Source organism: Drosophila melanogaster, chromosome X (assembly GCF_000001215.4).
Source record: "Drosophila melanogaster chromosome X".
Lineage (NCBI taxonomy): Eukaryota > Metazoa > Arthropoda > Insecta > Diptera > Drosophilidae > Drosophila > Drosophila melanogaster.
The window spans coordinates 4,265,685-4,278,202 of NC_004354.4; the positions used below are offsets into that span (position 1 = coordinate 4,265,685).

Consider the following 12,518-nt stretch of genomic DNA (forward strand, 5'->3'; position numbering starts at 1 on the left):
CCAGCATCCGCATCCGCATCCGCAGCAGGAGCAGCAGTAGCAACTTTAACTGTAAATCGATATTCAGACTGTCTGCCTGTCTGCCCCCTGCCAACAATCTTATCCTGCCCACCAAACTCTGACTAACTTACTGTCTCGACGCCAAAGTCGGTGGTTGCGACTTAAAGATACTTGATGCCTATGCTTATTAGTATGGAAACTCTACTCACAGTTCAGTAGTGGAAATGTGGAATATTTAGGGTTTAACGCTAAGTATGCATTTTAATGAATATTTTTGCAATTTACAATAAATAGCAAACAAAGTTCTATTTACCCAAGAGTTCTCTCTGTAATTAAAAATGCGACTCTAAAGTTAAGCTTTCCATTACTTCTCTGATAAGAAAGATTGATATAGCAGTCGTAGATTTATCTGTCACATCAACAGTTACATATTTTAGGCAGGAACTGTCTCCGCACAGAGCCCACAGATCGCAGGATGTTGCACAGCAGCTACAATCGCGCACCGCGCCGCAAACTCATTCCGAATTTGTTTAGCAACATCCTACAGGTGATCGCCGATGCCGACCATCCGCTCACCGAACCCGAGATCATGGACGCGGTCGCCGATCGGTTGGATCGCAGCGACGAGGAGCTGAAGCGCCAGATCACAGTAAGCCTCCACGACGCCCTAATCTACGGCTATCTGCGAGTGAAGAACTATCGTTACTCGATAGTGCCCAGTCGCCTGGATCCGGACGAACATCGCGATCATAACGAGCCCAGTTCCTCCATCACCGCCGCCCCGGAACATAGTCGGCTGCAGGAGAGGATCTCGAGTGGAACCAGTGCTGCCATGGTTGACAACCAGGGTCGCGATGAAGAACTCACACCAAAAAGCACTCAGGCGCTAAAGAGGTTAAATGCTGAGCCGCAAGGGCAAACTAATTGATAGAAGAAAATTTCAAATGTAAACTTTTAATAAATTGAATTAAAATCAAATAAAACCAACTTAAGTGAATATAATTACACATTAAGTGCTAGTATAATGTATATAAGACAGATTTCTTTCTGAGCTAAATCCATTTGAGACTATAAAGAACACAGTAACGAGCAAATCAACTTACTGTAGGTAATAATTCCTGCGAGTAATCCCCAATTAGTTTCGCAGATCCTTTGGCAGGTAAGATAAGCCCACACACGACGCAGGATGGCCGCTTGGCCTGATGGCCTGATGGTCGGTGCGGTCCGCAAAGTCCACTCCTTCCAGCTGATCGACGTGCGGCGAAGGCAATCCCTGAATCCCAGGCGACTTGTGTGTCAGCTGCATTGGGGCCCCACTGCCTCCCCTCGACCGGTTGCCAGCAGCTAAACGGGCTAATTGAAATGCAACTCGAAGGCAGAGTGGCCGATGTCCAAGACTCCACCCGACCCCTCTGAGGTGTGATGCTGGCATTTGAGAGCCTTGAGCTTGCGGTCATATCAACAAGGATACGTTGACTAAGACGGGCGACCTCAATCGCGTCCTTTGTGTTTGATGTGGTGTCAGCTTCGGGCGCAAATCATTTACTTTCGCCTGTCCCACCTGCAGTATATACCAATGTATATATGTATGTGCAGTACATATGTGTGAATGCTTCATTTCGGTTTGATTAGCGATGGCAAAAATAGACTCTAATAGATAAAATATATCATTATCTAACAGTATTATATGTGATTTTAGTGATAACCGCTTTAGCTTTTTCAAATCTATGTTGAAAATCTATCTTATCAGCGTGCATTGCTGTTTCGCCATCCCTAGCAGAATGTGCGAAGCTATTAGTTCCTCACTGAATAAGCGATTGTGTGCGGGCAACTGTTTGAGTTCACTGATTGTTGCGACACCGACTAGCATTTAAAGGGTCCAAACAGAATGCGGCCATGGTCCGTGCCATCCCCATTAATTCCACACCCTCGAGGGAGGCGGAAGTCACTGCGCTTGGGGTTTAGTCACGCTTATGTCCTTGGCCTTACGTCTCCGTCCCACACACACATCCCCCCTCCCCCCCTCCTCATTTGTGATAATACCTGTTTGGTCTTTGGGAGCTCGGAGCTTCAAGAGGTCCTAGGTACCTAGCACCGACTACGTTGTTTTCACGCCCGTTGAACGGGGCAAGCGAGCGTGAGGCGAGCACATTACAATGATGCAGCACCACCAACTCTTTCTCCACAGCCAACCAAACCCCCCCCCCCCCCCCCACCAATCACTAGGGCAACTCATTTAGTATCTTGTGTGTGTGTGTGTGTGTGTGCAGAATACTGCGCACTCTGGACCCAGTGTTTAGTCCAGTCAACTGGCTTTACTCAGCTAAATTAGATTTTGTGGTGCGTAATTTGAAAATTGTGAAATTACCCAACACTGCGGAGTCGAGTCAAAATGGAGAAGTGACGCGGCACATTAACACCCAACCATGCCAACTGCGTTTTCTTTGAGGGTCGCTCACTAATGTCGGATTATCCGCTTTGAGCCTTTTTAAGAGCACCCAAAAACACACGAAATTAGTGCAATCCAATTGCCAGAGCCCCAAAATGGGAAAGAGCAACCCTTGAGCAAGATTGGCCATAATTCAAGAACAAAATCCAATTCTTGTGATTTTCGCACCTCATCACAATGTCTAAAAACAGGCCCGGGGCGCTCCCCTTATTCGTTTGCTTAACGCATAACTTTTGGGCCCTCGGTGGCATATTGTTTTACATGTTGCTCCTTTGGATAAACGGATTCGGCTTGTTTTGGCCTGCGGAAAAGTCGTCCTTTTTGGGTCGAAAGCGACCCAAGCGAAAAACTGGAACCCAAAAATTGTTATGTTGTTGAGGTTTTCCGTTTATTCCATTATTTATGTACTGCACACGCTTAGGCTAAGGCCTTTCCTTTGTTTGGGAACAGAAGTAGTACAACATATTTTTTAGAAAGTAATATTAACAAATAAATTCATTAGCAAGCACAGTAGGCAGCGATTTTACCGTCTACGTTACTTGACGTAGGGCCTTTTCTAGGTATACATAACACATACACCCTCCATTCGATCGGCAAAATTTATCTTTCGGCAACATACTAAAAACTGTTGTAAATTATCGTATCTGTATCGTGTTCTTCTGTTGGATTATTGGTCCCAAGTGTGTAGACGACTGCCCGTTCTCCGGTTTTCCTCCAGACCGTAATAAGATAACCGCAGAAAAGTCCAACGAAGCAGCTCAACAAAAATTCTAAATATAATACCGAGAATAATCATCAACCATCAAATACATCAGTCCACTAGCCGAATTAGCAAGCACTGTCCTGTAACCAGCATACCACGCCTTTGGGAATATCTATTGTGACAGAGGACGAGCAATGGAGGATTTGCATTTAAAACTCGGCGATCTGCCCCAGGAAGTATTGGCTGCACGGCACAGCATGATTATGGGCCAAAAGTTGGCTGGATCACTTGGTGAGACACAGCATCACCTTCAGCATCAACATCACCTGAATCACCAACTGAACCAGCTCAATCAGTTGAGCCACTTGAATCAGTTCCATCAGTTAAACCAATTGAATCAATTGAGTCAGCTACACCAGCATATACAACATAAGATCTCTTCGGGGATGAACCTAAATTTGGATCTGGACCATAAGATGGAGACGGAGATGGAGTTGGGTCTGGGCCTTGATGTGGATGTGAATCTGGGAGTTAATCTGGACATGAATCCGGAGGGCAGTATTACCAATAGTACCAGCCGTACCAGCAGTGCTAGCAGGACCAGCAGCACCAACACGTGCAGCGATCAGGGGCAAGGACATGGATCTGGGATTGGACTTGGTGACCCAAAGCGGGACCAAAGCCAAGTCCACTACGCCCATGACCCTGCCCAGGATAATGGCGATTCACCGAATGTCAAGAGTTGTACTGGAATGTGCAGCCATCAAACAGAGAGCAATATGAATAAGGGGGATTCCCTAACGCATACCAAGTCTTCATCGCCGAAGACGGACAAGGGGGAGAAGGATAAGGAGGAGCTTAAAGCGAAGGAGGAGGAGGAGGAGGAGTTTAAAGAGGATACGGAGGATAAGAAGGATAACGAGGACGTTTTCCAGAAACAGGAACCGTCTTCTTCCATGTTGATTAAGGCGGCCAACTCCAAGCTAAATGTCAATGCCACTGTTTACACGATGCCAGCCAAAGTAGAACCCCTTCATGACGGATCATTCGTGCCCCAACCGAGTTCCAGTGCCACCTCACAGGGCACTGGGGACTATCGCCTCAATGCCCAGGCTGCTGTATTCAAGCCATCTTTGATGTGCATTTGCTCGTTGGCTTCGCCGGTGGTTTTGCAACGACTACGTCCGATTGTAGTACGGCCACCACTACCGGGGGTATCGCAACACCTGATGTCGGACATTTCACAGCCTCTACTGCCGAACTCGCCACTGATGAGCCACGAGTTCTTAGCCCATGGTTTTCATCCAATGCAAAGGTCGGGCCATAAACCAAGTGGCCGCTGGCGCAAACAACCGCTTCCGGACTTGTTCAGCGCCGTCATGTCACTGGTGACGGAACTGAAGCGATCGGTGAGCTATCCGGAGATCATAAGCTGCCTATCCAAGAGACTCCATCGAGCGGAGGTGGAACTGAAGCGCCATGTACCGCACACATTGCACGCCGCCGTTAACAATGGCTATTTGAAGAAGGAGGGCAATCGCTATTCCCTGCTCCCCGAAGTGGAACAGGCTGAGATCATGCGACGCAACATCGCGGATGCTCTTCGGGCCAAGGAGCTGGAGAAGGAGCCGTTGTCCTGGCGCAGGCGTTAATGTACGCAAAACCAATCCTCAACTACGTTCACAACCTGGCATCTACACGCATCATCCCGCATCCCGCAATCCACATTCTGCATCCTGCATCTTTATCATCACATTTCATATCCTTCTGCTTCATACATTTTATAATTAAGCTTGCACAGCACTCGAGGCTGTGAGCATGTAGTCCTGTGCGTTGCACAACCCAGAGCCCCGAGTTCTGTGCCGCCGACGAGCCCCGCAATTTGGTTTTACTGTACGTGACCTACGTCTGCGAAACAGCGGTCCGTGTGATCCTCGATGCGTGGCCTGTGCTTAAAGGCACGCAATCTTCGATCCGCGATCGACGAGCAGAAGAAGAATTCACGATGACAAAAGTATACATTGTATACAAGTCCAATGGGGACGGTTTAGTCGATATGCTGCCTCCAGAGGATATTTCGTTGCCTGATGTTCCCTTCAGCGTTAAAACAATCACGTTTTTCTGGTTAAGCGCTTTATTATTGCAAGCTATTCGGGTAAATTCATCAAACTTATTAATGGATGGAGATGTGGGGTTAATAAATGGCTTCCGCTAATTGGTATGATTACGTAAGACCTACGCAGTTATAAATCAACAATTCATATATAATTTCAACCATTCATTTTGTATTTCATTGGCCTGCTACTGCTCATTGAAATTCTGCTATGGCCATTAGTATTTTTTTTTTTTTTTTGCATTCAACTTTGTGTTTATCAATTTAGTCAGTCGTCCATCCATCTCTCAGTCAGTCAGGCATTCCAGTCAGGCAGTCATTTAGACGGTCGGCGGTTGTTCCGATCTGTACAGTTAACTAGCTATTGTGTGCAGAGTGGCGAGTATCTAGGAGCTCATCATGATTGTTTTGTAATTGGAATGCGACAATGCGAGGCCAACAAGGAGGACGGAGATGGTTGATGGTGGATAGATAGAGGATGCCATCTCCCAGTATGCAAGGACAATAACAATAACAAAAGCAGCAGCCACGGCAAGGATGAGAGGCTGTGGGCGGAGGGTGGTAAGGACGAGGAGGAGGACGACGAGTGAATGCCAACTCAACTAACAATTTGCTTCAATTATAAAAAGCGTCGCGACAAAGTGGCGCCAAGCAAGCGACGGGCGGGAAGGAGTGGGTGGTTGCATTGGGGCATGAATGTGATGCTGTGCTGTTGCTCTGGTTGTTGCTTTTGCCTTTGCCTTACTGTTGCTGCTGATGAAATGGGTAAACAGTGGACAGAGTGGCCCGGGGGTATGGCCTGGTAATCAGCATGGCGACGCACTGCTCCTTTGAGTCCTGAACTGCCTCCTTCTCGAGAAGAGAAGCGGCTCTGTGCTGCCAACCATAGATAGCAAAAAGCAACCGAAAGAATTAAAAAAAATGGACCCCGATATTTAAATTTTAAATTTGTGAATGTAATGTTTGCCATTTAAATGTAAGAGAGCAATATGTGACAGATTTTGAGGTGAGCAGCTTGTAAAGTATCTACAATTTGGCTAAAAAATAGCCAAATGGGCAATTCCCTCGAGTCGAGAGGAGAGGAAAGTCAACGACTCTGCCACGCAGCTGGCCTCGACCGGAATGAAAGTAGAACTGGAACTGGAGCACCGAGGAGCCTGCTCTGGCGTCAACCTCAAACCATCCTTGCCAGCTTTGTCTGTGTATATGGTCATCAACTTATTTGCATGCTGCAACTCCGGGCCCTGTCATAATTGTATTTTGTTGCCGCCAGTCAGGGATCAGCACTTCGATATGCCAGGGTCCTGTCCAAAGTTTGTTGCTTCAACGCCATTGCCACCGAACCGAACTTGTTGACTCTTTTTCCAACTGGAGGAGCAGACAGATGACAGGAAAACGGGGAGCCAGGAACTTAACGCGCCCAGCAGGGAGATGATTTACTGAGCTCGTGTGATTCATAAATATTTCTTCCCAACGCCGGGCTCAGGAATCCCGGTGTCCATTGTCCTTATGCCCTGTTGTAAATGTGCACTGAGGGAAAAGTCTTTAGAATACTGATTTCGTATTTCCTATTACACATTATTCAGTAACTCTTATATCTGTTGTATCTTAATAATTTTCCCCAATGCTCTGAAGCTAACACTAAGAGTCCCTATAGTATGTTAATGAACTGCTTGTTGTTCACTGTGTAGGAGAAGAGCTTCAATTCAGCAAGTTTCATTGCTGCTCCTAGGATGAGCTGAGTGTCATTTGTCATGACATTGCATGAAGAGAAGCGTGAACCAAGCGGCGAGGCATGTGTGCGAACGGAGTTGAGTTTAAATGTTAAATAGTTCACAGCCAGCTTGATCCTTCGGCACTTGAGCTGGACTGAGCTGCCCTTAATGTTGCGTGTCAACGGAATGCTGAAACTGAACTGGAATCCACGCACACGCAGGGCAGATTAGCCGATGATGCAGCTCCTGACTGCAATTTTGGAACACAGAGAGTACACGGACTCAACGCATCTGCAGAAAGAACAATGCTACCTCAAATTCCTGCTTTTCTGCCATGTAATCGCGCTCAAAGACAGTGCGTAACTAAAGGCTCTAGACTGCATTAAACTAGTCAAGTAAGATTCAAAGTGTAGCAAGTATAAAAACATAAAAATAACGGCACAATAAAGTACAGATCATTTAGCAAAGATATAAAGGCAACATTAAAAACAGGAACAAATAAATTCAAAAAGCAACTGCCAGCTGTAGTAACTAATTAAACAAAGCCATAAGGTGGAATTTTCATCATTCCTAAATGGAATGTTACCGCCGAAAATTAAACCAGCACCACTTCCTTCCTGCGGATTGACCACCCAATTAGCGAATTAACCTCACCGCCGCACACAGTTAAATACCTATACAATCGGCAATAATAACAATCATTTAATTTCAGGTTAATTGCACATACTTTGGTTTGTGTCGGGCCATAAATTGTGTGCATTCGTCGGCCGCTGCCTGGTGTTTGTGTAATTTATTCGCATATTTCAGTGGAGCGTGGAGTGACAGCCTGAAATTATGCTACAAAATGCCAGGAATGCCTACCCCCGTTAAGTTTTTGGGGAGCGGGCGTAATAGATGTGGCCCAAGTCAAGACAGAAACGAGGGCAGACATCCAGCAGGGGCACACACAAAAACTCTGCGCTGCTAAACGCATTTACGTGTCAGAACTAATTTAATGTGGCGCCCCAGGGTGGACTGAAACGAAATAAAATGGAACGGAACGGAGTGGAATGAAATGGAATGGCGTGGGGTTGTAGTCCCGGAAAAGGAAAACGGAAACGCATACGCAGCGAGCTAGTGGCGCCTGACCATATTTTGCTTATTTATTTGCCTTGCAGTAATGCCCCGACACCCGCCCTCGCACATTTCTCACCTAATAAAATTACAATGGCCACACATCCACATCCACACCCCCCTGCAATGCACCACCCTCACATGTTGCTGCTGCCCCGTTGGCCTTTTCGTTCCTTTTTGATGTAAATTTAATTTCGGTTTTCACATTTTGAGGTTTTCATAGCCGCATGCTGGCATTAGGATAGTACAGAGGGAAAAATCTTTCCAATCGATTAAACTACTTCGGTATCAGATTTTATACATGGGATTTTCCTTTAATTCAATTTTTAAAAATACAACAATTAGTTTATTTTGAACGTTTATTTTTCATTAAACACCACATTTTTTCTAGGTGTGCAGCGTAGTCCTGAGTTTCGAGTCCTGAACTCCAAGTGAGTGTCCGTGTCCGGGTCCTGTCCTCCGAATTCCTCACCCCTGGTGTCGTAGTGGTGTCCCCGGGGATTCGGGGGAGCATATTCAGCTGCCGTAATGCTTCTTTCATCGCTGCTTCCTACCATCCAGCCCCTGCTTCTGCTGTTGCTGTTCTTTTCCTTTGCCCTGTCACTCTGTCATCAGCGTCACATATTGTTCGCCTTTTGTCCTTTCGGGGGGATGGAGTAGGAGGTGGAGAGTTGGTCCTGCGGCCCCCATATGAATATGTCAACTCGATTCCCCAGCGTGTGCTCCGATTCGAGTTCCTGTTTTTTGCGCATTTTCCCCATTTTTTTCTTCTTGGCGCTCCTGTTTCCGCTGCCGCATTGTCCGCCCGGCTGAACTGCGATTTCAATTAAACCCCTCGCCAAACCGATGCAATTTCAATCTGATTTTCGGGGCATATGCGGGTTCCTAATCGAATAATCCGCAAAACTCCCCGTGTCGTGCGGTTAACTTTGTTACCTAGCAGCAGCTACAAAGCGGTTGTGCAAAATATCAACTGGATTAGATTAGTAGATGGTCAAATATTCGTTATCATTGGGAAATCGCCTGGCGAGTTCAGTGACCGAAGCCGGAAACGATTCACATACTGCCATCCTTTTGGAGGAAGTTTACATGGAGGGACTTGGGAACGGAGTGGAGTGGAGTGGAGTGAACAAGACCCAAACAAAGTCTGACACTCGACACAAGCTTAATTGCTGGGCCCAGAACCCGATGCCCAGCCAGATCCCGAGCCAAATCCTGGGACTCCAACTCTGACTGTGAAAAAGCGCCAAGTGCACTCGAGGTAATTTGATTTAATTGTGCGTGCCAGCCAGCAGCAACAACAAAAGCACTTAGCCAACTTGCAACAGCCGGGCAACTCTTTTTCACGTGTTTGTGGTCGCCTTTTTATATACCCTAAGAAATGGTATAGGTTTATTCAAGCATTGTTTATTACCTTTCAATTTGATGGTAAAAACACAATGAATTTAACTTCATTGAAAGTGTTTAATAAAAAGTTAGCTGTATTATTTCTCTTTCGATATTTTTCAAACTACCTATAGTCAGACTTCAAAGAGAATCCTTTCATACTATTGCGTTATTTTTTTTTTGCATTGGTGCTCATAAGAAATTTACAAGTGTCGGGTGTTGGCTCCTTTTCCTGGCTTGTGGGTCCCAGGTTAAAGGGTCCAAGTCCAAGTCTGAAGCTTTTGAACTCCATTCAGCCTTAGGTGACCCCTGCCCCTTGAACTTGCTACTTGCAACAGCTTCAAGTTGCAACTGTTAGTCCGCTTGTTGTTTTTCCTCATGTTCGCCATGGTCACCATTGTCGGTGTTTATTAACTGCAGACCTGCTTTTCTTATATAAATATTTTTTTTTTTATTTTGTTGCCACTGGTTTCTGGGCTCCTGCATAAATCATCAACGGAATGGCCTTTAATGCATAATTTATCTACCGTTTCAGGATGCCCAGCTATCTCTGTCTGCGGTTTTCCTCTTGTTTTTGTATTGTTTTTGAATATGCTTGGTTTTAGAGCTGAGCAAATTTATAGCTGACGAACATTTCCGCTTCCGTTTGCAATTACACGAGCGGCTAAAATAATAACGGACAGCGATTGCAACATCAAGATGTCCCCCACAATCTATTATTCCAATGGAACTCCAATAGACTTGGCTTATATCTTCACTTACTACTAGTGGATGTTCTTTTGGCTATACAAATTTCATTTGAAAAAGATGTACCTTGATTGCTTTCATAAATCGTACTAGATTGGTTCCGCTTTAAAACATCCATTTCGCGGCAAGTTCATTTGGTTTTAACTTCATATCGTCACTTTGCATAGGGGACCGAAGAGAATCGGGCACAGGGGAAAAGTGAGCTTGTGAAAAGTTGGCAGCACACAACCCCCTACCCCACCACCACCCACACGGTGATCAACTTCAAATTTTCACATTACCATCGCACCGTAGAATGTTTGATTTTCACCGCTTAATTTATGATTTAATTGCATATTTGGCGGTGCAATGCAAATATGCACCCCTCTGTGGTTGGCCTGCAATGCCACGCATTTCATTTAGATAACCACAAATATTTGCCACAGAACGCGTCTGCCACCAGAGGGCCAATCGGGCGTGAATAATTCGGTGCCAAATGTGAATTATTGGTGCACCTGCACATTAAGGCAATTAAATCAGAACAAAAAGACCCATGGGACATGATAATTTGTTAACTTCCCGACCAAATAAAACAACAGGATTCTCTATTCTGTTAAGGACTCTAATTAATTTCCAGGAGCTTTTGTTATATTCTGTTCGTGTACGCTCTGTTTCGGGGTATTCTTAATATCTGTAGGCTTGGCGGTTTCCCAAAGTTTAGCGGTTTGGCGAGGATCCAAGAGTAGACATCAGTTCACCAAGGCGTCGGGATCGCAGCGAAAACTGGTTTCCCTGGCGTTTCAGAATGCCGTATTCGACGCCATCGCGCAGGTTGACTTGCACTTGGCGATAGAACTCCGGATCGTTGCGTCGGTACTGGACGCCCAGGACGAAGTTCAACTCTTTGTCACTCATGGGTCGGCGCGTCTCCTCCAGGACGCGTAGTATGGACCTCAGTAGGTTGGGGACCAACTTCCGCTGTTGCGGCAGTGTGCGAGTCCTGTAGGTGACGGGCATGGTAGTAAAATTTTTTACATTTTTTTGTTGACTTTTTTATATTCCTTTTTTGGAAACCAAATGTGTAGACAAATTTTGCGACCGACTCGCCGGGCAGCCTGAGTCGTTATGAGCTCGGGAACGAAAGCCCCAGATACGTGTGACAGCAAAAAGGCAAGCCAACTACATGAATTTCCTGACTGCTTCGATCCTCGAAATTTTCACATTATCATCACTCCGTAGAATGTTTGATTTTCACCGCTTAATTTATGATATAATTGCATATTTGGCGATTCAATGCAAACATTCACAAATATTTGCCACAAAACGCGTCTGCCACCAGAAGGCCAATCGGGCGTGGGATTCGGTGCCAAATGTAACGTTTAACGTTGGTAAAGCACAGTTTCGACTAATATCTGACTTTGCAGGATACGGATTGCGACCCTGTTACAGCTGCTACTGCGTCGATTACCCGGATGTTCAACAATTGGCAAGGCCCTCTTTACGTATATAATTAAAGTGCATACTTTAAGACCGAGATGTATATATGTGTCCAAACGCTTTAGCCGCCGTTGCACAGTACAAAAAGCCCCATGGAACATGATAATTTGTTAACTTCCCTACCAAATAATAACCAAATAAAACAAAAGGATACACTGTTCTGTTAAGGATTATTCTTCTTATCTGAAGTGTGGGTTTGGCGGTTTTCAAAGGTTCATCGGTTTGGTGAGGATCCAAGCGAGCAGCGAAATCTGGTTTCCCTGGCGCCTCAGAATGGCGCTTTCGATGCCATCGTGCAGATTGATTTGCACTTGGGCAAAGAATTCCGGATCGTTACGTTGGTACTGGCTGCCCAGGAAGATGTTCAGCTCTGTGTCAGTCATGGGTCGGCTAGTATGCTCCAGGACCATTATAATGGACTTAAGTAGGTTGGGTACCAACCGACGTTTCGGCAGTGTCGTGAAGATGTCGGCCATGTTTAATTTTTTTGTCGTTTTTTTTTGTGATTTTTTTTTTTTTTTTGGGAAACCAAATGTAAAAGTATAGAAAAATTTTGTTACTGACTCAACGGCTGGCCTATATCGTTATTAGCTAGGTAGGGGAACGAAAGTCCCAGCTATTTGTGACAGTAAAAGGCAATGCCAACTACATGAATTTTCAGCCTGCTTCGATCCTTGCTTTTTGGCCTTCTTGCCGGTGTGCTTCAACAGCATGGCCAATTAATCAGATGGCGACTGTGGCGGGTTGAACTTGAATGACCTCGAGGCATAAAAACGAAAACTGCAACAACAAAGGCAACAGCCAGAAAAGCAACAA

At 45.6% G+C, this 12,518-nt stretch overlaps 4 protein-coding genes and 1 long non-coding RNA gene across 5 annotated transcripts; 2 read left to right on the forward strand and 3 right to left on the reverse strand.

The window, feature by feature from the left end:
- The first annotated feature begins 412 nt into the window (after positions 1 to 412).
- On the forward strand, positions 413 to 985 carry CG12691 (uncharacterized protein). The gene has a single exon (NM_131929.2). The coding sequence runs from the start codon at positions 476 to 478 to the stop codon at positions 926 to 928; it is 453 nt and encodes a 150-aa protein (NP_572157.1). The 5' UTR covers positions 413 to 475; the 3' UTR covers positions 929 to 985.
- Positions 986 to 3,016: 2,031 nt separating this feature from the next.
- Positions 3,017 to 5,399, forward strand: CG15572 (uncharacterized protein). The gene has a single exon (NM_131930.2). The coding sequence runs from the start codon at positions 3,347 to 3,349 to the stop codon at positions 4,802 to 4,804; it is 1,458 nt and encodes a 485-aa protein (NP_572158.1). The 5' UTR covers positions 3,017 to 3,346; the 3' UTR covers positions 4,805 to 5,399.
- A 4,150-nt stretch (positions 5,400 to 9,549) lies between these two features.
- Positions 9,550 to 10,280, reverse strand: lncRNA:CR45483 (long non-coding RNA:CR45483). Its single transcript, NR_123787.1, has one exon. It is a non-coding gene; the product is annotated as a long non-coding RNA:CR45483 (long non-coding RNA).
- Positions 10,281 to 10,808: 528 nt separating this feature from the next.
- Positions 10,809 to 11,316, reverse strand: CG15577 (uncharacterized protein). Its single transcript, NM_144256.2, has one exon. It carries the CDS (start codon positions 11,220 to 11,222, stop codon positions 10,923 to 10,925), a length of 300 nt encoding a protein of 99 aa, NP_652513.1. The 5' UTR covers positions 11,223 to 11,316; the 3' UTR covers positions 10,809 to 10,922.
- Positions 11,317 to 11,862: 546 nt separating this feature from the next.
- Positions 11,863 to 12,277, reverse strand: CG15578 (uncharacterized protein). The gene has a single exon (NM_144257.2). It carries the CDS (start codon positions 12,176 to 12,178, stop codon positions 11,909 to 11,911), a length of 270 nt encoding a protein of 89 aa, NP_652514.1. The 5' UTR covers positions 12,179 to 12,277; the 3' UTR covers positions 11,863 to 11,908.
- Positions 12,278 to 12,518: the final 241 nt, after the last annotated feature.

Coding starts and splice junctions, on each gene's coding strand:
- CG15572 (NM_131930.2), top strand. CDS start 3,347: ATGGAGGATTTGCATTTAAAACTCGGCGATCTGCCCCAGGAAGTATTG.
- CG15577 (NM_144256.2), bottom strand. CDS start 11,222: ATGCCCGTCACCTACAGGACTCGCACACTGCCGCAACAGCGGAAGTTG.
- CG12691 (NM_131929.2), top strand. CDS start 476: ATGTTGCACAGCAGCTACAATCGCGCACCGCGCCGCAAACTCATTCCG.
- CG15578 (NM_144257.2), bottom strand. CDS start 12,178: ATGGCCGACATCTTCACGACACTGCCGAAACGTCGGTTGGTACCCAAC.